We start from the raw sequence: 23,727 nt of genomic DNA, 5'->3' as shown, positions 1-23,727 counted from the left end.
CTTACACATTAAGAAAAAAAAAAAAAAAAAAAAAAAACAAGCCGACTTCTAAATCAATAAAGAGAATGACTACAATTATAAATTTTTGACAAACATAATCATTAAATTTGAATCTAAAACAAAAACACAATCATGTGTAGGTTCCAGTTAATACCACCATTGTAACAAACAAGACAAAATTTAATCACCAAAAGCATTGCCTGCTGCCCAGTTCCGCCTAAATCATCCTATTCTCTTAAGCATCCTTATCTCTTAATCTACACAATCAAAGATGTCCACAACGTAGACTTTCCTATACACCTCACAAAATCAACCAAGGCAAACATAATCTGCTCATCACATGTAAAGAAACAGTGATGCAAGCCTAGCGCAAATTTTTAAGTAACAAGTTAGTCCAAAGCTCCACCAGATTTTTCTGGAACCGTGTCAATATTGTTGTTGGCTTTTCGGAAGCGGTTCCGGAAAGCCAACAAGGGTGAGAATTGAAATCAGGTGGACGCAGCGATGTAGCTGTGATAAGCATGAATATGTTACCATGTGGTTTCTAAATATTCTACATCATTAGTTCACCACTAAAGATAAAGTAATCGCTAGTAAGTCCCAGTCGTGATTCCAATTAGAAGAGTACCAATAGGCATTTTTGAAGGGTTTCATATTCATACCTATCTTCACATCCACCCACGCTGTGAATAAATCAGTCAAATAGATGCTAATTTCAGATAGGATAGAACACTATGAATGTAGTCATTTATGCTATAATTACGTTTATGTTTCCATTTTTCAAGTCCACAAATTCGTCTCCTCTTCCAACAAATTCGAGACTCGCGATTGAGCTCCAAGTGATCTGAATTGAATACAAAAATGTAAAACTGGTGATCCACAACGACATGGTTGAATATAACGCACTCGTTCTGAACATCCACATATTGTTACAAATATGGAATACTAAACTCAACCCCCCTTAATTAGCAGGCTCACTAAAGTATAAGTAGGAGAGCTCAGTGCCCTGGACTAAGAGTTGATAAAAAAACTACCATGCTGAATGAAGAATCCAGACAGAGAACATACTTTGCACAAGGAAGCGATGAAGAATTCTCCGGGAGTTTTTCGGAAGCCTCACTAATCAGTGAAATCCGTACTATAGCGGCGCATAGTGACCCATTTTCTTGATTTTAATGGAAGCATAGTCTTTAGAGGTACTTTAATATCAGTCTCACTTTCGTCGGAATCCTTCGGCGCTAGGGCAGGCACAACATCGGTCTTTGCAGTACGAGATTTTTGCCGCTTTTTCACTTGGAGTCCTAATACCCGTGCAACCTCTCGAAGCCCTCCCCATTTTTCCAATGACCGTGCCAGGTCATACCGTCCTGCACCGCACACAACCCAAAAATAAAAACGCTATAATCCTATATTCCGTAAATCATACCGTGTTGGCTGGGCAAAAAAACCTGTGGGTAACATAAATGCTGACCTGCTCTTTCTAATGACTGTCGGGTTGGCATGGTCGTCCTATCATTTCCATGTTCTTTTTGGAACAGTAGAATCTGAGACCCAAAAAACCGAAGCCCAAGCAAAAGTCAATTAAGATCTTGCAAATCACCTAAACCTCGTTCTGCTAACAAATTATCTTATCAGCTGAAAAGACACTATATCAAAATAACCTTTCTAATAAACAAGACTATTTGAAGATAATCAAAGAAGATCTAATAAATAACAAGAGAGTCATACCTCTTTGTGGACATTCTGCAAATTGTCCCAGTAGCCTCTAGGCTTCCGCTCCTTATATGCCAATGAGAGGTTCAATTTGGAAGCTACAGGACCAAAGCCTCCATTACGAGTTATGGCCTTCTCCAAGTCCACTCGCCCAGCTTCCCTCAACTCACATCTCAAAGGCATCACACCCTTGGTGCCCTGCGCAGGAAACAATTGTTGCAACATAAACTTAAATTGTTACCACTTCCACAATTTCATACGGAAAACCTCAAAAAGCAACACTTCAGTGCTTGTAGAAGACAGTCAACGCGCATTAACAAGTAACAACAACAATTTCCAAGGAGAAACTACACCTTTTCAGCAATAAATTTTAAAAGCTCTTGTTGAAGAATGTTAAAATCACGCTGGAGGCCAGCGACCAGAGGCCTTTGTCGGATCCGTGGAGAAGGTTTGAGATCACTTTTGACCACATGCTTGTCATCGTCCTTACCAACGTCTTTAAGTGAATCTGGAATTACGAAAGATTCTTTCGGGACAAGAAATTCTTGCTTCTTGATGTTTTCAAGCTTCTCAACAACTTCATTTCTACTGTCCAGTAAACTATTGGACCCAAGAAGTTCAACCCGATCTCGAATAGCACATAAATTTGCGGGTAAATCTTCATATATGACCTGAATATGTTCGCAAGAAAATGCATCAGCAAATAGACATAGAACTCAAATAAGCATTTGCTAGGTCTGATGAAGTGATTGATAATATACCTCCTCAACAAGAGCCTCAGCAAGCAAAGAATCTTTGTGCATCTTGGTGTCAACTAGATACTTGAGCAAAGTATGCTGTGCTCCCAAAGGCTCTAGGGTCCATTTCCCTTGGAAACTGTCAAAATCCCCTTCGACTTGTTGAAACAAAATCTCATACTGAGGTCTTTCCCAGAGATCTAATATAACTCGAGCATGTAAAACCATATACAAAAGACACTTGCAGCCCTCCTGCAACACAGCATTGCAGTTTCAGTTCCAACAGAACTCTAACTCCGACAATACCCAAAAAGCAAATAGAAGTGGCTAATATGCTCATCCACTAAGGCATTTCACCAAGAGATTCATCCCGTAAAGCTAAGAACTAATGGAAGTTCAAAGCACTACTGTGATCCAGTATTGCTGATTTACATGCCAAATAATAGCAGCTGTACATCACTGGTGCAGTACCTGTAGCAAACGAACTTTGTTTTTCTCCCGAGTCAATACCTTGCAAATTGCTAGGTTGGGTATGAACCTGATCAGATGAAAAAAACCACACATACACCCAGCAACTTGAATCCTCTAGATAGCTCAACTCTCCATCAAAATTAGATGGAGGGGATTGTAAAATATGTGTAAAATTTGAGACAAATTAAAGATCTTCAGGCATGATTTTACTAATTTAGCTATTACTGTAACTCTTGATCATGGTGAGAAGTGTTGCTAGGTCCTACACAAAACCTCAAAACTTAGTCAAAATCATAATTTCACGAGTTCTCAAAACTAGTGTTGGAAATCAGAGCTTAGCCATCAAATTGAACTTATGATACGTCTCATATGAATGGCCACGATGTAGAGTGAAAGGTTACAGACATAGAGAACAGAAACCTACTCTTGAAGACTCTCGTACGCAGTAAGAACAGCCCACACGCTATGAGCTGGCGCCTCGACTGTGATAGCTGCTACTACCCGCCTGTGTACTCCTCCATTCTCCTGCAGAACAAGTTTTTAGCTGAACTATGTTATCTGCTATATTTTGAAGAAAGAAATCCTAAAAATAAAAACAAAAATAAACTAGGGACAGGAGAGAGAGGAGGAAGAGGACAGGCGCGCGCGCCCTTGTAAGGCGAAGATTACAAGAATGCTCCGATCTTCCTCGTCGTCTGACAAAATTCTAAACGTGTGCAGCAAAATATATGGAAGTGTATGTATTTCTTCGTATACTTCGATCGAAAAGTTGAGGCGTAATTTATGCTAACAATGAAAAATCAACATGAATTACATGGCAGCCTCCTTGAAATCCATTTCTGGAACCCGGACAGCCACGTGATATCAAAGATCAAAGACCTTTCATAATTAATACCAACAATTCTGATTTCCCTCTGGTTCAAGAAACACGTGCTCTGCCAAAACTTACCAACAAGTCATCGAAACGCCTCAAGTGGACTTCATCTACAGCACATGGCTTTCCAACTTTACAAGTTGATCCAATAGCTCCCCACGAGGAGTCTTTACTAATCAGCCTCGACCTCTCATTCCATTCCACAGGAGCAGACGACCCTCCACTCAAATTCATTGGCTCCGCTAGAACGGGTTTCAGGGCGGTTTTAACAGCAGACCCAGCCGTGCTATACTCTCTTGTCTTTGTACTGCTTCTTTCAATTTTCTGAAACAAGCGTGGAGAGACAACATCCTTTGTCTGCACAGCTGCCACTCGTGAAACATTCGAGCAGTCTTCTGCTCGCGCAGCTATAGCCCGTAAATTGGTGGGGAGGTCGGACTTGATAATCTTCTCAACAAAGGCCGCCGGGAACAGCAGTCTAGGTGTCACGTTCACTTCATAATGTAATATAATTGTACCTGGACTGAAATTGAACCATCCATCAACACTTTGATGCATGCTGCTTATTATAGAATACGCGACATAGCTGAAAGTAAATTAAATACGACAATCACATACCGAACATCAGGACGAAGATACCACCGTCCTACATAGCGCTTGAAATCACCATCTACCATAGAAAATCGTAGTTCTCTACCATCCTTCTGCAAACAACACAGCTTAAATGGTTAGAAAGAACCATGGCAGCCTTTCAATGGTAGCAAACCTAGTATGCGTTCTATTCTTTGGGTAAGTGCTCTTTGAACATTTTGCAAACCCCAATGGGAAGAATAAGACGTTAGTGCACTGTTTTAAAATTCCTTCGAGGAATTGAACACAAAATGACAGACTTACCGCATCAAGAAATTCCTCCAGATCAAGAACGACCCGAGCTTCAATTTGCCAATACATGGCGCTCTGTTTGCCTTCTTGAAGAAGCCACGTTCGCCCGGGATGAGGACAGGGGATTTGCTCACTGTTCCATTCACCCAAAACATAATGATAATACCTTAGTCATGTATCATGTTACTACAGGCTTTTGTCAGAAAACCTATGTCTAACATCACAAAAGCATCAAGCAAGGAATTGTCTTCTCTCATCAAGAATAAAAATAATAATTCAATATGTCCCTTTCACAGGAAATTTGAGATTTTAGCTCCGCACCTGCGAGTAAGATTAGGTATGAACTCCGCCAGTCTCCCATAGTCAGTCAAAACCTCCCAAACCTGTTCCTGGGAAGCTTCTACTCTGATACTTGCACTGATATGACGCTCCCGCCAAGACACAGCCTCGACATGGCACTCCACATTCTTTTCGGAATTGCTTGTGTCAGCATTCATGTTAACTGCATTCGCAGTGCTTACATGTCCCGTTGCTTGATCGGCATTCCTAAAGCCCTTGCTAAGTACCTTCTGACTACGATGGAGGTCCAAAGAATGCACTACAGGCTGAGTTGATTGAATCAGGTGATCGACGATTCTTCGGGCACCGCTTCTCAATCTCCCTCCGTTGAAAAGTGATAACTGTCAAGAATTGGGACATAGTTCAAGCGCCATTTTCCAATCGAAAGAATTCTGAAGTTCCAAAGCTTCAAGTCTCCTAGCACATCCTGCTGCATGATCCAGCATAGACATACTTACTTGCTCTTGTAAATCCGGAATAAGCTACGGAAATAATATCGATTAGGTTGGGGAGAGATGTGCACCTGTTGCGGCTGGAATTGCGACCAGGGTAATCGAGTTTTGTTGGATTCAGCCCCTACCTCGCCAACTTGTTCTAATATCTCCGAACGAAAGTCTTCATACTGCATCTCATTGTGTGACGATGACTCTGGTGCCCACGAAACCATAGCCATAGACACTACCCTTCTCCCCTTTGCAAATCCATTTGCATTCCCTCGCCATGCACGGATTTTTGGTACAGCGATGAAATCATCAGACTGTTCATTTGTGTTGGCCACCCGCCTGACTGCTGTGATGTCACAATTGTGATGCATTCCAAGAATCGTTGAGATGGTGGAATCAGAGGATACAATAGGGAGCCGAACGGCGTAACGATTACAGCCCAGAGACGAGACTTGTCTGCAAGGAGGCCTGCTGCTGCCGCTGCTGCGTTCCGACATACAGAGCAGCCTGGCTGATAACGCATTCCCAGTTGCCATGGCTGATGTTCCAGCCGTCAATTCCCTTTTCTTAGATTAACATCAGTGCTCTTAGGGCAGAATCACTGCTGATGAAACACCCAGAAACTCGTGAACAAAGACATTAACGGTAGACCATAAATGCCAAAACACGAGACCCTACTCCATGCTGACTCAAGTAATCCCCTCCTGGTACTCCTGCGGGAAAAAATATTCAAACATTCTTCAAACTATCATTTCCTGCACAGAATGTAGAACCGCCCCATCTCCTCACTCACTCGTTATTAGTTCCTACAAGGAAAATTTCTCTGATACGAACTGCAGAATCAATTTCATCAATCCAAGACAACAAATTCAAGTCGCCATCTCGCTTCCCGATCGCTCGATCACTCTTAATCTCAACCAGGCCAATTCAGAACCAATCGCCCCCCTACTCTCTGCAAGCCACTACATCTGCCGACGCTGATGATGCGGCAACTGATGATTGCTTGGGTTGTTGGTGTGTTCACCAATGAAGTCCTAGTCTGAAAATGCAGGGCAGATAGTTCTTTACAGGATTGGTTGAGAGCAACCGCGGCTTCTGGCTTCCAGTCTAGGTAGTAGAATAGATAACACAGAATCAGGCCGAGCCATCCTGGCCGCTCCCATACTTCTGGCTGTGGCGGTTCTTTACATACCCGGCTGAGACCCACGCAGGTGTTGTATGTTCTCGTAATATCTCATCACATGCGGTGCTTGTATTGTGCATTTAGGGCAGATCCCCGCCTATCACAACCCAGAAAACCCTCCTTTCTTCTTTCGCAAGTCTGGATAGGAACAACGAACTAGGCATGAAAGTGATGCCAATTGTACTTCTCTCAGCCTTTCAAAGCTACCCACTTTCTCGAGGCGAGGGCATTTTCTAAGCTCAGTGTGTAGGGTAGATTTTGCGGTCGTGTGTGGTTTCTGTTACCCCTCAGATGCTGCACAGAATCGGGAAAAATTATCATCCGTCGATTATAACATGCATGAAGTGTAACACATGGTGGATTATTCTTCTGGTCTCCGATGCTGCTCTTGTGCGACTTATATCCGAGTCTTTTTTCCGAAAAATGTTTTGATTATCTATACCATCAAATTAGACGCGCTTGTCGAATACGTTATGATGTGTTCACTTGTCAACGTTCCATGGAGATGACGTAGGAGGGGTGGATGCATTCCTGTTTCTCTGCATTCTATTTTCTAAATCTTCAGATAGATTCTCTATAGAAGTCAAGGATGGGGTGGTTAGGGCCAAAATCCTCCTCATTGCGCCGTGCTCTGCACACCCATTTCCTGTTCTCCTCATCAAAATTCTCTGGGGTCTTCTCAGAATCGCTCTCCTTGTTGACTGACCCGATCACAGCGAACGTGGGGTGTGTCATTGGTCAGAGTCCTTCACAAAAACCTCAAGAATTTCACCGGCCGGCAAGTGCTTCCATTGCGCGGCTTCTAGATGTTGGCCCTGCTTTCTGTACTGTCTTTGATGCGACATCATCAAAAGGCGTAGCATCACTATCTAAACGGATACATCAACGATTAATTTGCGTTGGCACTAGGACTTGTAATCGTACATCGTCTAGTAGAGGTAGGGTTAGGGGTTTAAATCAAGGAATGCAGTTGAAGAGAGGGTTTTCGAGTACAATTGTGAAGGAGGTGGAAGCGAAAAAATGCTGGTCGTGCGAAGAAACATCTACTGCAGCTCCATTTTTTGTTTGTTCTTCATGCAAGGCGATACAGCCATTAGATCATAGTATGGACTTTTTCCAGCTCCTCTCTGTGTAAGTCCCTGTTCGATATTGTTTCGTTTAACTCGTACTCTGCGAAGTTCAAAACATGGTCGACTCTTTTTTAACTTTTAGTAGCAAAGGTCTGGAATGTTCATATTAGCTCAACCTCATACTCCTCTGAAACAGCCTGACATGGATTACGCAAATAATACTTGAACGACTCAATGTCATTAGGAGTTTAGGGTACGATCCTAACAATGTTGGCTGATGCAGGGATACAAGTTATCTACAAGATTCCAAGATTCTAGAAAAGAATTACAAGCAGCTTCAGAAATTCCTTCACCCAGATTTGTCAAGCGGAAAATCTGAGGTCTGTTTCCTCTTTAGGCTTATCGGTAGACCACATTCATGGTTTCAGAAGCTGGTGAATGTGGTCGACCCATTCAGAATGTGAAGGCACCAGTTAATTGTTAAGATTAGTCCATTGATGTGTGTTGTACTGTGCTCTTTGAAATGTTTTTCTAGAATAGATCCGAATGCGTGATTTTTTTAGCTCTTCAAGCATTTTCACATTGACGCTTTGCATGCATATTATCCTCTTGCGTTAAATGATAAAATATATCCCTAAATCTTGTAGAGAGAGCAAGACTACTCGGCTGAGCAGTCAGCGCAAGTGATCAAGGCCTATTATGTCCTCTTGGATCCCTTGTCTCGTGCGCGATACATGGTAATTTTATCTTGAGCAGAAGTTCATCATTTGTTACTCTTTCGATGTCTTTCCTCCCAGCCTTTGTTTTTGATCTTCATTAGAAACTATATGGAGAACCTTGTAAATGACACATTCTTAAAGCCGTTTCAAATCCTTTCTCTTTGGGAGATGTGTAGTTTGTTGTCATTACTAGAGACATGAATAGTTGAAGCCATGGGCGATGATATTTTTGTGTGTGTCCTACAAATTGCGAATTTGATGGTAGTGTTAATAAAAGTTCCTTTGAGAAGTTGTATGGTCAACTCAGAGTACTTTGTGGATGAATGCGAAAGTTTGATGCGTCGTAGTTATCTTCTATGAAGCTGTCCTACTAAATGTAATATTCAAATTTCAATTAGAGGTTCTAAGCTATCGGAGTATTTTTTTTGTGATGTTCAGTTAAAACTGAATGGTGTGGACATTGATGAGGAAGTCACAATCCATGATCCTGCTCTGCTCATGGAGGTTATTTTCTTTACCCTAGGAGTAGTTTCTTCATAGCTTTAACAGTGACATTTCGGCTGTTATTCTTTCAGGTTTTTAATGTATAGAACTTATTGAGCATCAAATGTTACGAAACTTGTGCGCTTTACATGAATTGAACGGTAGGACAATTAGCAACATTTGTAAATCTGGACCTGTCTATGGGGTTGTTTCAAGTTATTTGAACGAGCGCCAATGAGCACTGTTGGATTTCATGCGAGTGGTGTACAGATACTCTTCTTTGGTGATCTTCGTTAAGAGTTCTGAAATTCTAGGAGGTAGTTCATTTTATGCCGCCATGTAACTGTAACTTGGCCTTTATTTGCATGTCCTTCCGATATTCTTCACTGCAATGATATGCACAATATTATACCAAACTGCTTAGCCGACTCTTAAAATGCCGTGAAATCGTGTTCAATTTTGCAGATTATGGAATTACGGGAAGAAGTGGAAGAAGCAACTGATCCTGTTAAGCTTGCCAAAATAAAAGAGCAGGTAGATTGAATTACCTCGGGCTTTTTTTCACACATTTCAAGAAGACTTAATGTAACAGACCAAAAGCCATGTTTAGTCTTGGTACGAATTGCTTGCCAACTGGTACGACTCCGCATTCATGAACAGCTTTTGTTTCTATGCAGAACAAGAAAAAAATGTCGGACTGTGAGAACGCTTTGAAGGAAGTATTTCAGAGCGGAGATGTTATGGGTGCTATTCCTCTTGTTCGGCGCATGACATATTATCATAAGATCATTGAAGAAATAACTAGAAAGCAGTAAGCTGCCATCTTACTTAACAGTTATATGACCCCATTAAAAAACTGTGGGCAAGGGGAAAGTTCGAGAGCGCTCCCACAGCTGAAGTTGAATTGGAGCCTTTCACGAACAGGAGCTTCCGAGCACCATTTCTTTGGAGGAGCTTGAACAACCTGCTGATCAAATATTCTGAATTTCACCAACTTTACTATATGGGGCGCTTGGTTTAGAAACAGCAAGCTGGATCTTGTGGATTATCAATCTGGCAAATCCTTATAGACCCAACAGAAGCAGTGCTGCTGGCCATATTCTGCAACCTTCCTTGCGATTCCCTACCGTTATGGGCTCATATCCCATGATGTCTCATCCTTCTCTTAATGTATGATGCGGTCATTTCATTTCATGGATACAAGGATGAGATAGTGTATGATCTTTTGCTTCGTGGATGAAGCAGGGGTAAATAAATGCATCAATTTATCAAATTCGATAGTCAACTTGTGCATGAAGTGTGATATCTTTTAGATTTTTGAAAAGCAACAGAAGTTGAAATGTGAGAACATGGTGTCTGTGGAAATTTATTGAGGTCGTTCACTGTGTACAATATTGTTCAATTTGGGGTTGTATAGGTGTTATAATTTTCAACATAGTTATTGGTTAATGAATGCACTATTTAAAATCCAAAGTCAATTAGGCCTAAACAATTATACATTGTATGTGATGCCTACATTGTAATGCTTATTTTGTTGTTCAAAGCATATAAATGAGTCATGAAGAGAATGTTTCAAAAATTTAATTAATGGAGATTGACAAAGCCAATTTGTTTGCAATATTAGAAAAACAAAACAAAACAAAATCATATTTGTGGATGACTATGATACTTACAAAAATGGAATTTATCTCATTGAAATTTGTACATAAAATACTAATTTCAACTTGATATTATATTATATTATTTTATTTGAATAGAAAATATACATACATTTAAAATTTTATACTATAAATTGACTCATAAGCCTATTATTGCACCAAACACATATTGTACCTAAAAAGTTGAATTCAATTGCACCTCTAGTTATGTGAACAGAGCTTCTGGGGCTCAAACCGGATAGGAGTCCCGCACCGGTGTGAAAAGGGCTATGCTTCAAATGTTTGTGTCCCAGCCCTTTGCTTCTTCAGAACGAGCGTTCGTTGCTCCTCGGTTTCTACGCCCTCCGTTGCAGCACCTCGCTGTCTCCGCTGGCATTCGCTCGGATGTGTCATTCCCCTGCTTCTGATTCTCTTTCAGGAGTTGGGGTTGATCCTTGATGCCCAGAGGAAAGCAAAGAGGCTGCGAAGGGCGAGTCTGAGTAGAACAAGACAGCGATGCCTCGACAATGAGCATGTACGACGCCTTTCTGTCAACTGGGGCTGGTTTGTTGTTCTTGGGATCAGTGACCACCTCTCTGTATTCTTTTCTTCTGGGGGTCTGCTCTTTGCTGTTTCATCGCACACAGCGATTAACATGCATTTTACGTGATTGGGTGCAATGATTCGGTTGAGATTCTAGTCTTGAGTGCGAGGTCGCATTGGAAGCTCTGACCTGCAAGTGTTGTCGTGCATTTTTTTAGCTGATTGGAATACTTTGAGAAATTGAAAGTTTGGAGATGGGATATTGAAACTAAGACTTTTACAAAGTGGGATTCTGACCTTTGGAGATTTTGGGTTTAAGGAAGTTTTGTGAATATTTGTGGGCTTCTTTCCAATGGAGTCTGGATTCTTATGTGTTAGACCCCAGTTGGAGCCAATGAGTCCTTCATTTCAGTCATTCGACTTCCTCACCATTCATGGTTGGATTCTTGTGCTGGCTTCACGTGGACGCAGGGTTTGTTCAGAAGTTGCACCACAGCAGACGGAACTCACCTGCGAGGTGTGGTGATAGCATCAGCTGGTAGGGAGACCGGGCCAGATATCTGCCTTCGATCGATACAGCTCTGCAAGCATAGGCGGAAATGGGAGGTGGAACAGAACGGGAGGTCCAGAGATTGGGATGTTGATAGCAGTACGGGCAAAAAAATCGGGCTGGCGAACGAATTGGGTAGAACTATTGTGATGTTGTAGGGTGATTCGGCATGGTTGCTGGCTAATGGTTTGGACGGAAGACGCGAGAGTTTTAGAAGTTGGCGGTCATGGCGGGCAGATTCGTATCGTAATGTGGCGGTGACTGGGAGTGGGAGTGGTAACAGGAGTGAAAGTATTGTGAAATCTTTGCTTTATGGTCTTGTTTACGTGAGTCCTATATGCGAAACGTTGCACAGAGGAGAGGATTTGCAGGCGCGCACGAATGCCTTTGAATGCTCGAGATGGTGGTTTGTCCAGAGATGTTGCAAATGTGACTTCAGTTGTCTGTTCGAGGTTTAGCCCGGTGCCTGGGATTAAGGGTTTTTTCAGTGGAAGGCACCAACGGCTGGTGGGAGAAGACAGCAATCGCATTCGTAATTGCCAAGACTCGGAGCGGAGAGACAGGGGCGGCGTGAGTTGTGACTCGGTTTCGGGAAGCATATGGTTCAGTGGGGAGTTTCGAATGTTAAGTCGGACCTGCACGTCGAAGCATCACGGTGAGATTTTTGTGCGATCTTGATGTGTCCTGTGTTCATCCACGCTGGTTTGATAGGAGTAGGAAACGACGATCGACAAGCATGTGCTGGTGAGCGAATGGAGATGTTATGTACGAGTTAAGATGATAGTCACGAGTGTATACTGAAGGAATAAGATATCGTTTGTGTATGATGACGTTTTTATGTGAGTGTTTAGTTGGTTTAAGGCAATCAGAGATGCATGAGAACATAGTGAAGAAAAACGGGCCTGCCTTTATGACGAAACGATTTGTATGTGCATAATAATGGCGGAATCTTTGTTCTCCGTCGTGTGGGAGATGTAGGTTGCTCATGTTAGTTGGCATTGCAAGTTGTATGCAAATAATCAATCGTTTTTGTTTTCTGTAGATATCTGTCACACCCACGACCATCTTAGTGGAATGGGCGATTTTCATGCTGTGAGCTCTTGGGGAGATGGAGTGGGTCATGCGCAGTGGTTGGAGTTATGCATAGCTGGCGTGCGAGTAGTTGGTGGTGCCATAAGGCTTTGATGAAGTTGTTACTTCGGCATCGATGCGTATGCGGCCTTGTAGAATCTCGATGCAGCTCCAGCTAAGCGTTGCCTGGGGTTTTGGATGTGGTGCGTGTTGGTGAAGCAGAAGGTATGGTATAATTCTCGCAGGATTAAGGATCTCCTGGGGTTGCAGTGGATTTTGCTGCTGCTGTCGGCTTGTTCGCAGAATACAACAGCTTGTATTAGATGAATGTCGTATTTGTCTATGACTCCGTTGTAGTGTTGATTCTAGTTTCTTATATCACTTGCTTTGGTGCGAGTGCTGGTATCGCGGCTTACTAGTGGAGGTATGTTTCGTAGCACTATGTGTCCGATGATTACGCGTGGCCTTGGACACTTAAGCTTTTAAGGATGATCAGTTGTTGAGATGGCTAGAGAGATGTGATAAATTTTGTGGTGTAAAGATTTGTTACGCATCCGTAGATTCCACGTTTCTTCGTGTCTGCCTTGTTGGGAATGTTTGGTGCACGTGGTTAAACATGGCATTGATCACGGTTTAGTGTGTGATTGATCTGTTTGGGTGCAGAGATCCCACGCAAATAATTTTTGAGGATTGGTTCGCTCAATTCTGGGCCTGAGGTGATCTATTTTGGATGACTTCTATACTCGAGCACCTTCTAGTGGCATTTAAGTCAAGGAGAGGGAGTTAACAAAAGGATTGCATTTGTAGTTCCTGATTACTATGTCATCTGAGGTTTGGCGCGCGACAGAGTTGAGCACCAAAGTCTCAGCTTCATCATGCTTGTAACTTCTTTTTCTGAATCTCGTTTCTTTGGCTTATATGTCGAGATCCAGTAGCAGGGTTCTGTAACTTCATGTTGTTAGATTTTAAGTATTTTTGAAAGGGATGTGTATATTACTGTAGATAGTGTACCCTTTAGACTGATGTAACTTCTTAGGTTTGAGTTCTAATCAGAGTTATTCCCTGTGATTTCTTTATTTCTAAAATGACATGTCTAGCTAGAAGTCTTATTTTGCTACCATTCACTGGAGTGGTCAGGCCAGCACTACAGCGCACTGTTCGAAGAAATGTCGATTTTGGCGGCAAATTATGGACTACACGCCGGTATCCTCTCTGTCGGCAAGTTGTAGCCTTCGATAGTGGTTCTGATCAGGCTTTATCACATGACCAATCAGTAAGAAGGTCCACATTAAACGACGCACAGAAGTGCCAGGGTTGGTACTTTGGTGCTAGTGATAAATTTGACAAGAGAGGCAGCTCTGTTAAAAACCTCCTCTCTGAAAATGCTACTTCAGCACAGTCTCGACTTATCAATCATGAAATTGCTAGTTCTCCTTTTTCTGGAAAACGCTCTGGAGTGAGCGAGGCGGAGCTAGGTACTGAAGCAAGATCATTGTACCCTCGGTCAAGAAGTGCTGGTGGTCGACCACCTTTAACAGATCATGAGGAAGCTGAGTACGTATCACACGTGCAGGTATTATTTGGTTTAGTCATTCTACATGCTAGAACTTCTTCTGCCTTAGCTTGGAAGCGACCACTTATTTAGTTATTCATCACGCTTGTCAACCAGTTTTTCTGCAAACCTTCCAGTTTGCTCATACTTAATGCAGCTTGACTTCGATTGTGTAATTTAACACTGTGAGCAAGTAGTTGGTGTCGAGAGTAAGCTCTTACTGAGAATTTGTACAGGATTTACTCGCACTGGAGGCTAAGAATGTGGAATTGGAAGAGCAGCTTGGGCGGGTACCAACTGTGCAGGAATGGGCCGATGCTGTTGGCATTTCTGTTTTTGCCCTTTACGCCAGGTACTTCTTGCATTTGTAATGAGCTTTTCCCCACTCGCATCTGATCTATTGCATGTGTTTTCATACCATTGACGAGGCATTACTTTAAGAAGGCTAAATTGTTTTTGCTGTATGAGATAACTCATTGAAGAAGGGGTCTATTAGTGGAAAAGTAATTCCAAGAGAAAGTGAGCCTCATGTGTCGTGCTTGAATCCAGTCCTTCGAAGTTACGGTGTGATCAATATTTTTTCTTTTTCTTTTTCTTTTGTTACAACATATTTTATTCTAAATGATACCGTTGTGTAGAGTGGGGAGAGGACGGGCATCTCAAAGAAAGATGGTCGAAGCAAACACTCGGCTTGTTCATTCAGTGGCACAACAATTCCATGGGCGGGGATTATCGCATGATGAGCTTTGTCAACAAGGGTATATTGGACTTTTGAAAAGCTCAGAGAAGTTCGATCGCACACGAAGCACAAAATTCTCTTCTTATGCTTTCTTTGGGGTGAAGAATCAAATGCGTATTGCATCTGAGAAGTTCGGTCGTGAGTTGAGGATAGGCCAAACGGTCTATGCAAATATTTCAAAACTATTGGGACATAAGGATGACTTCGTTATTGAGCATGGAAGACAACCCACATCTGATGAACTTAAGAATATCGCAAAAATGAGTGCAAAAAAAATACGCGAAACGTTTCGGACTATGCCGTTCGTGAAGTCATTGGAAGCTTCAGGTTTGCATCCTGACCACCTCTTTATACGTGCTTAACATTCTGTTCTCAATGTTCTGTCTACCAGACGTTATACTCTATACCTTGCACAATGGAATGTCTGCGTTCACTGATAATGACCAGTGGTTTGCAGAAGCTGGTTCATCCGAAAGTAGCATTCGTGGCGGAAAGCACTATTTGCAGCAGTTAACAGACCACTCTTTTACATGTAATCCTTGGGCGTTTTTACGTGATGGAGAACAAAAGACTGAAGTCATTCGAGTACTATCTTCACTTACGCCTCATCAACAAGAAGTTATGCATCTGCGCTATGGACTTGGGGGCCACCCTCCACTGTTGAGATCTGAGGTAGCCTTAGTGTTGGGAGTTTCTTCGACAGCGGTACTGTGCACTGAGAAGAGAGCGTTGGACAGATTGCGCGAACTTGCTTTAGAAGAGGGACTATTGAACTACCTAAATGACAGTTTCTGGAACTGATGAAGCACTTTTCATGGAGAGATAGAGTTATGCCAACTTAACGAGTTTCCAGGGTTAGCTTGCTGCACTTGTGTTCCATTGTACCATCAGCTACCATATGATCAGGTGACCACAGGTTCTGAAGACGTGATTTCAAGCATGTTCGTGTTAGGACATTGCTAAGAATGCCCAACAGTTGCAGCAGCCTAGTTGACATTGATGAAATTCTTAAAGGTCTAATTAGGCAATTTTATTTTTTTTTACCTATTTTCAATTTTTAATTTTTAATTGACAGTATATATATATATATATATATATATATATGTTGTCATCTCATCTACGTTCATAACCATTAAAAGAATGTCCACTAAAATATGGCATCTTGAAGTTCATTTATTTGCACAAACAATTGATATGTTGAACATTTATAAGAGAGTCTTTGTACCTAGAGCCCACTTTAAAAGGTCATGATCTCAAAGGCCAATGAAAATCTCTTGTTTGGTAAAAAACGTATCTTTTTGGGAGCCTTGATCAATGGAAACAACTAAAATTGAGAAGAGGCCATGACATTGACCGGTTTTTTATTTTATTTTATTCTATAATATATATATATATATAATTGATTGATTGATGTAATCTTAAATAAAACAACTTGTATCTCAACTTTAACAATTATAGCAACTATTAAATAAATAAATATAATTTCTATGTATTTTTAGCAAAGTTCGATATGATTTTTTATTTTACTTTGTTTTGTAAAAACAACTTCTTGACAGAAACTTTAAAAACAAATTCTTAAAAACAAACACCACTCATGAATATTAGAAAGAATGTTCCACCTCATCTTTTAATTTCATGCCTTCTTGACCAATTTTCTTAAATATAAATCAACAAAGGAAGACTTCTCAATTTCAACAGATCATAACTTTCTAAGTTTTCAGAGTCATACAGCATTTTCTACGGGACCCCAATACCAGCAACCACCCCAATGCCCCCCCAAATACCAAGGCAAAATGATTAGGAAGCAGACAGTGAAGAAGTGTCAATAGTGGATACGGATGATCCTTTAAAGAATTATCGGCATCAATACCAACTACCGACTGAGTCTTGACGGAAGGGCTCAGTGTAACGGAGCGATGCCGTTGAAGCAGTCGGTGCAGTAAACATGCACGTGGTCCAGCTTCCGGGGATACAGAGGCACCCACCCTGTCAAAGCCAATCCAAGCAAAAGGAAAATAGTAGCAAAACCAAAGGGAATTGAAGGCGATGGAGCCCAGTGTCAGGGCACACAACCACCCACTTGCTACCGCCATTAATGGCTGTTGTGTCGGTAAACCTCAACTGGCGTTGCACAAGAAGTGCCGAGCGAACAGATGATGTAAAGCTGCAATCATGAACATCACTGACGATGATTCCCTTGCCCTCCGCCTCGTCTCCGATGCCGGGTTTGCGTGTATTCGCGCGTCGTAGCAGTCTGTGGCGTGCACTTCGCAGCGACACGCACCGAGGTGGGCTGTGGGGTACTGGATTGGGGTGTTTGTTACGATAGCCTGGAGTAGGTGGAGGGGTAGGTTGGGGTGATCTCGACAGTCTAATGCGAATTGGTGCCGGATAGCTTCTAGTTCAAGGTTTTGAGCGTTTTGGGAGGCGTGAGGACAAGGATATGGCATGCATCTGGTAGGTGATGATTGCCAGCGTCGTTTGATTAGGGTTGAGATTGCGTTGGAGGTGGAAAATTGCGTCTTGGGGTGGGGATTTGAGAGTGTTGGGTAGGTTGGTGGAGTGTTTTGTTTTGTTTTTGTTTTTGTTTTTTTGTGGGTACGTGAGATGGGAGACGAGAATGAGAGAGCGTTGGCGCAAGTGCATTGGGCTGTGCGCAACGACGACGCGGATGCATTGAAGAAGTTATTGGACGAGGGAGATAGTGCTGCGTTGGTCAATGCTGCGGACTACGACAAGCGCACGCCCCTTCACGTGGCGGCCTCCTCCAAGAGCCTCTCGGCTGCTGTGCTGCTTCTCAGCGCGGGCGCTTGGGTCGATCCTGTCGACAGGCGGAACAACACTCCGTTGGCTTACGCGCAGAAGTCGGGATTCAAATCTATGGTGAAGTTGCTGACACGTTACGGTGCTCAACCGGTAGTCGATCCTGGGCGTAAGGGGGATGAAGGTGGCAACCTGAAGTATCCCCCTCAAAGCTGGGACTGGTTGATTGACGACCCTAGTGAAATCAACATGGATGAAAGCGTGCTCATCGGCAAAGGATCATTTGGGGAGATCCGACAGGCGAATTGGCGTGGCACCAAAGTCGCTGTGAAGACCATTCGACCTTCGTTGTCCAAGGTACCTGAGTGTTGTGCACCCGAAAAAAGGAAAAAAGAGAAACGAAAAACTCTAAGTAATGGCATAAAGAAATGGTAGATCAGATTCTATGTCATATCGTGGAGTTTTTTTTTTTTCTTTTGTAATGGAAGCAGTGGGCTTCGGTACTTATACGTAAGTTGTACGCAGGATTAGAATGTTGTTGAATGTTTTGCGGTGATGTGTGGGTGAATCCAAGGACCGGGAAGTAAGGAAGGACTTCCTCAACGAGGTGGAGTTGTTGGTGAAGTTGCGCCATCCAAACATAGTGCAGTTCCTGGCCGCTGTGATCAACAAGCCCCCGCTCATGCTCGTTACTGAATACTTGCCAGGAGGGGATCTCCACAGATTGATTCAGAAGGGTCCCGTGCCTGCAGATTTGGCTGTCGCACTTGCGCTTGACATGGCTCGCGGGATGGCTTACCTTCACGGCGGCCCTAACGTAATCATCCATCGCGACCTCAAGCCTCGGAATCTCATAATTGACGAAGCCAACGAACTGAAGGTTGGAGACTTCGGATTGAGTAAGCTCATCAAAGTGGCAAACATACATGAAGCGTACAAGCTAACAGGGGAAACTGGCAGCTACCGGTACATGGCTCCCGAGGTCTTTCTGCGCCAAAATTACAACACAAAGGTGGATGTGTTCTCCTTTGCCATGATACTGTATGAAATGTTCGAAGGCGCTTCACCCTTTTCTGGCTATGAGGCTTATGATGCCGCCTCCAAGGTTGCGAGGGAAAATCTACGCCCCGACTTCGATGCCAAGATTCATTACCCGGATGGTATGAGGGAGTTGATCACCGAATGCTGGTCAGAATTTCCCGAAAAACGGCCCCAGTTCGATGACATCGTTCGGAAGATTGAGCAAATTCAAGAGAAGACGTCGCAACAAGATCGGCATTGTTTTCGTCATCTCTTACAACGCATTCATCGTCACCACAGTGAGTGATGACTACAAGCCCAGTGGCTTTCGAGTTAACCTTGACCTTCAAGTTCTACTGATCAAGTACATTCCTTTTCAGCTCAATTACACTAACCTTGAGCTTTAGGACTACAAATATGATCTCCCAAGCTTGTGGTGACAGTCACCAGTGCTCTGAAAGCTCAACAGTTGGGAGCCGCTTCGTTTCATTCGGTACCGACAAAACAGTAGGACGTCTTTTTCGATGCAGGATGATGCATCACCAACTCATTTTCTCTACAAATGTGTCGGCATGATAAGAAATCCACATTGGTGGACAATGTTTGCATGCGTCCTTAGTTTTATTCCGTGGTAGAAAGGCCACTGATGATTGAGTAAACCGATTTTATCTTTTCAAATGTTGATATCGTTTATGATTCCACTACGCTTCCTTGTCTCCATTTTGTTTGTATTTTGTTAGTTAGTTTTTATTTTGTTTTTTTGTATTTTCTTTAACCCAAACTGGTTCACGAATCGACCGCACAGCATGTTCGTCAACATGGGTCATTAAATACATGTCCTTTGCATTACAATCCACTTTATGTATAAGTGATGACATGGATGAGTGTTTTATTACTAGAGAATTTAAACTTTGTATCCATAGGATGAGGTAGCAATGAAAATAACAGATGTGTCTACTGGTTTTATTTCAAATAAGCTTCTTTTAGTATCTTCAAACAAGTGTAATAGAGTACCTCAAAGTATATGTAGAGAATAATTACAAGGTTGGATTTCAAAAGCAGAAATGTGAAGAAATGTTTTGTTATTGGTAATTGTAACTTTAAGAAAAACTGTTGTACTGTTTTTGGTAATGATTCAACCATGCAATTGTCTACAACACCTCTGTAATAACTATTTAAGGATATGAAAATTTCAATCTTTAAAATAAATTAGTGTTTGAAAAACAATGAGATAAAACACATGACTTTCACACTAAATTTTGTATACATGTATGTATATATAAATATATAATTTTTTTATGTATCATTACCTAAAGATATTTGTTGTACCATTTACAATCAAAAATATTATTTTATTAATTTAACTTAATTTTCTATGCAATCAACACAACTATAAATTAATTTACAGAATTTATATTACCAAATAAGTTTTTTTTTATTGTATTAACAAAAAAAAAAAAAAAAAAAAAGAAAAACTCATAATTATAAAAATCATGTCTATATACATAATTAGTTTTTATCATGAAAATTTAGATTAGTTCAACTTCAAGGTAAAAATAAAATGACGGAATTGAATACAAATAATATATAATTTTTATTTACTTATTTTTTAATTATTGAAATAAATAAATATATTACATTATGAATTTTTATTCTTATACTATTCAAGATATAAAATTATTTATTTAAAAAATAAATAAATATACATAATAAAAAAATTAATTGTAGAAAATTTGGTATTTTTTTTAAAATTAAAGCCATTACATGTTGGTTAATACTGGAAGCATATTTTTAGAATCTTACTAAAGAATTAGAATATATTCTATTCTTATATTCTTATTTGCAAGCAAAGTTTGAGATAAGATAATCTACTTAATAATTTTCTTAGTTTTTTAGATTTTACATTGCATCTAATTTGTAAAAATATATAAAAATATATATTTTTCCATTATCATGTAATACTTAAAAAATACAGATTATATAATTAGGAAATATTTTAAATTTTACTAATTTCTTAATAAAAACATGTCATTGTAATAAATTTAATATTATAAAATATATGAATTTTTTTTAAAGAGAAATTTTAAATAATAAATTCTTATGGTTTTTTATTATAAATATATATATATATATATGTTCTTTCTTTTTTATTTAACTATAATTATTTATTTATTTTTCATCTTACAAAATAATATATTAATAGTAGAATTTATCACTTGTTTTAATTTTTAACTATAGTTTTATAATTTGGATATGAATTATTTTAACAATTTCTAATATTTTAGTATATAGCTTTGATTTTTTAATATTTTTATGTTCTTTAAAATATAACCAAATTTAATACTCTTTTTTATATAGAAAACTTTAAGAATATGATTTAAATAGACTTAAGAAATTATAATATTCTTATTTCTAATTAAGAAGTATATAAATAAATAAATAAATAAATAAATAATCATGTAAAAATATTGCAAAATAGCTATTCTTAATCACAAAAAATCAAAGAGTAATTAATATTGAAATATAAAGAAGTAATAAATAAGATTGAAGATGGTCTTAATTTTTTCCAAGTTATATATATATATACACCATGTAAAAACTTCTTAAATCCAGAAGGATTGCAAGCTATACATCTAAGTTGCAAGACAATTCTACATTAGCTTTCTAAAAGTAAAATAAAATTTAGAAATATATTACAACCATGTAACATACTTATAGGTTCAATTTATATCTAACAAGATTTTTTAAAATTTAAAATTAATTGCTATTCTTCAATTAAGAAATAATAATTATTAAATATTATAGATATTTACAATTTTATTTTTTTATAATTATTTTTAATAAAAATATTTTATTTATAAAATTATTTTATTATTTATTAAAATTTTATTTATCCAATAGTATATGCTACAACTTTTTATCTATGTTTTTTTTAAGAAATTGATATATTTTATACATATAATAATTATATAAGCATAAATAAGTAGAATTAAATATAAATATTTAAAAGTATATTAAATAGATGCTATATTATTAAAATAATATTAAAAAATTACTATGATGTATATATGTTTATATATATATATATATATATATATATATATATATATATCAATTAGCAGAAACTTAAGCCGTTTTGCATAGAAAAGTTGTAAAAGCTTCTATAAGCAATCTTTGTCATATTATAGGACCATGGAAAGCCTTGTATTCATGCATTCTTGCATTCTCCAAGTTCCTATGCTCTTACATTCTAGTGTTTTAACAAACTCTCTACAATTCATTGTTTATGGCTAATGAGAAGACTTCTTTGTCTCTTTGTTTTATACCCAAGTTGTTTTATATAATAGATGTGATTTATACATATATTATTTAATTATAATTTAGAGAGAGTTTGTTAATTACTTTAAATCATCATTGAATTTTACATCTCTTATTAGATAATAATGTATATGTATTAATCCCAAAAATAGTTTTTTCCTTAAAAAATTGATAATTTATAATTAAAATTTATATTAAAAGGATTTTTTTTGTAATTACTAGTTTGAACCTAATTGCAAGGAATTAACCTAGATAAAAAAAAGAAAAAAAAAAAAGATTCATACTTTAAAATATAATTTGCATTTACAATAAGTTAGAATCGAACTTTAAAAATAAATAACAACAAAAAAAAATCACAATAATTAACTAATCATTAGTCTTAGTAGTTACTTATATTATCTCTATTGATTATTAGTAGCTAATTATCTTTAATTAATCACTATTTATTCTTTTGACATAATTTTTCCTTTTAATCTTAAAGAATTCTTTGATTCCAATTTAGAAGAGTGGTCTTAAAACTCAATACTTAATATGTTTGAATAGGATTTAGATAGAATTTGAATTTGGTCCAAAAATATATTTCATAACAAGTAATATTTTAGATATGCAATTGCAATATTGTCTAAATTATTGAAATGCCTAGTAACTTCATTTTTTAGGTTTTTTGGCTATTGGATCTTTATTGTTAAATAAAAGCATATGAGTCTTTAATGATTTGATATAAATTTTATTATATTTGGAGAAGATATTAGTACCCAATTAAAGAAATAGATAATAATTTAAGGTATTCTAGGCATTTTTTTTTTTATGTAGTAGTTAAATTAATTTATATGTTGGAGTTAGATTTGACAAGTTTATAAACTAGTCTTTGACCTTGGTAATATTTCAATACCAAGTCTTTTAAAACATAAGCATTATGACTACTTATTGTTTAATGTTGATTTGTGATGCTTATTACATGTGGTGTTTAACTATTGCTTAAAGTTCATCAGCTTTCAAAATCAACTTGTATTAGGTCTTTTAGAACAAAAAGAATTTAAATTTAAATTTTTTGTCAAAATAGAAGAGCATCTAAATTATATTTTTGTCCTGAATTATGTTAGGTTAGCCATATCTAATCCATATCAAGTGTAAGACTTAGTAAAAATAACTTATTTTTTGTGTATATTAGTTAGACTAATTCTTTAATTCATCTTTCAAAGTCTCATTTTGTTCTTATACTGTTGTTAGTTGGACTGTAAAGTTTGGTACTTGGTATTAACAATCCTTGCTAATAGTTGTTTGTTCATGAATCTATTGCAAATGAATATAAATAATGTATTTTTTTTTTATCAATGGCTAAAAATATAGCATAGTCATAAATGATGTTGTAATTCATAATTAAAACATTCTTGACCTAAGATCCAATGATCTTAAGATACTTTTGAAAATAAATGATGGTCTTAAAAGATAGTGGCTTTACTAAGAAAAGAGGTAGGATAGTTGTTGGTTTTAGATTAGGATACTAGATTGCAACATATTATGTAGTGATTTTGAAGGATACAAAGAGGGCTTCAAACATGAGGTATGGTTTAATTAATATATAAATATTTTGGATTGAAAAAGAGCCTTTTAATTGTA

At 38.7% G+C, this 23,727-nt stretch overlaps 4 protein-coding genes across 10 annotated transcripts; 3 read left to right on the top strand and 1 right to left on the bottom strand.

Annotated features, from left to right (window-relative positions):
* Positions 1 to 507: 507 nt before the first annotated feature.
* Positions 508 to 6,582, bottom strand: LOC112293287 (uncharacterized). 5 transcript variants are annotated; one of them, XR_002972963.3, is made up of 13 exons: positions 5,540 to 6,582; positions 4,999 to 5,357; positions 4,690 to 4,810; positions 4,414 to 4,499; positions 3,871 to 4,318; positions 3,346 to 3,446; positions 2,922 to 2,988; positions 2,475 to 2,702; positions 2,067 to 2,384; positions 1,729 to 1,911; positions 1,472 to 1,544; positions 1,069 to 1,367; positions 508 to 844 (listed from the first exon to the last, which is right to left on the bottom strand). XR_002972963.3 is itself a non-coding variant. In XM_024542538.3 (12 exons), exons 1-12 carry the CDS (start codon positions 5,993 to 5,995, stop codon positions 1,120 to 1,122), a joined length of 2,688 nt encoding a protein of 895 aa, XP_024398306.1. In that variant the 5' UTR covers positions 5,996 to 6,582; the 3' UTR covers positions 829 to 1,119. The 5 variants fall into 5 exon arrangements, 3 of the variants coding, with proteins under 3 accessions (XP_024398306.1, XP_090112970.1, XP_090112969.1); XR_016507015.1 differs by having other exon boundaries at positions 4,999 to 5,443; positions 5,540 to 6,500; XM_024542538.3 differs by having other exon boundaries at positions 829 to 1,367.
* A 154-nt stretch (positions 6,583 to 6,736) lies between these two features.
* Positions 6,737 to 10,187, top strand: LOC112293288 (iron-sulfur cluster co-chaperone protein HscB homolog). 2 transcript variants are annotated; one of them, XR_016507016.1, is made up of 7 exons: positions 6,737 to 7,773; positions 7,996 to 8,092; positions 8,360 to 8,449; positions 8,870 to 8,935; positions 9,185 to 9,231; positions 9,380 to 9,448; positions 9,592 to 10,187. XR_016507016.1 is itself a non-coding variant. In XM_024542541.3 (6 exons), exons 1-6 carry the CDS (start codon positions 7,232 to 7,234, stop codon positions 9,727 to 9,729), a joined length of 1,002 nt encoding a protein of 333 aa, XP_024398309.1. In that variant the 5' UTR covers positions 6,737 to 7,231; the 3' UTR covers positions 9,730 to 10,187. The 2 variants fall into 2 exon arrangements, 1 of the variants encoding a protein (XP_024398309.1); XM_024542541.3 differs by lacking the exon at positions 9,185 to 9,231.
* A 727-nt stretch (positions 10,188 to 10,914) lies between these two features.
* LOC112293952 (uncharacterized) lies at positions 10,915 to 16,053 on the top strand. 2 transcript variants are annotated; one of them, XM_024543982.3, is made up of 8 exons: positions 10,915 to 11,086; positions 11,566 to 12,299; positions 12,687 to 12,940; positions 13,379 to 13,596; positions 13,853 to 14,288; positions 14,504 to 14,619; positions 14,906 to 15,333; positions 15,464 to 16,053. In XM_024543982.3, the coding sequence occupies exons 4-8, from the start codon at positions 13,535 to 13,537 to the stop codon at positions 15,805 to 15,807; spliced, it is 1,386 nt and encodes a 461-aa protein (XP_024399750.1). In that variant the 5' UTR covers positions 10,915 to 11,086; positions 11,566 to 12,299; positions 12,687 to 12,940; positions 13,379 to 13,534; the 3' UTR covers positions 15,808 to 16,053. The 2 variants fall into 2 exon arrangements, with proteins under 2 accessions (XP_024399750.1, XP_090112968.1); XM_090256842.1 differs by having other exon boundaries at positions 10,927 to 11,086; positions 12,773 to 12,940.
* Positions 16,054 to 17,112: 1,059 nt separating this feature from the next.
* LOC112293103 (serine/threonine-protein kinase VIK) lies at positions 17,113 to 19,493 on the top strand. Its single transcript, XM_024542196.3, has 2 exons — positions 17,113 to 18,126; positions 18,344 to 19,493. The coding sequence occupies exons 1-2, from the start codon at positions 17,614 to 17,616 to the stop codon at positions 19,094 to 19,096; spliced, it is 1,266 nt and encodes a 421-aa protein (XP_024397964.1). The 5' UTR covers positions 17,113 to 17,613; the 3' UTR covers positions 19,097 to 19,493.
* Positions 19,494 to 23,727: the final 4,234 nt, after the last annotated feature.

This window comes from Physcomitrium patens, chromosome 16 (genome assembly GCF_059467195.1).
Source record: "Physcomitrium patens ecotype Gransden chromosome 16, ASM5946719v1, whole genome shotgun sequence".
Lineage (NCBI taxonomy): Eukaryota > Viridiplantae > Streptophyta > Bryopsida > Funariales > Funariaceae > Physcomitrium > Physcomitrium patens.
This window is presented reverse-complemented; position numbering and strand designations above follow the sequence as displayed.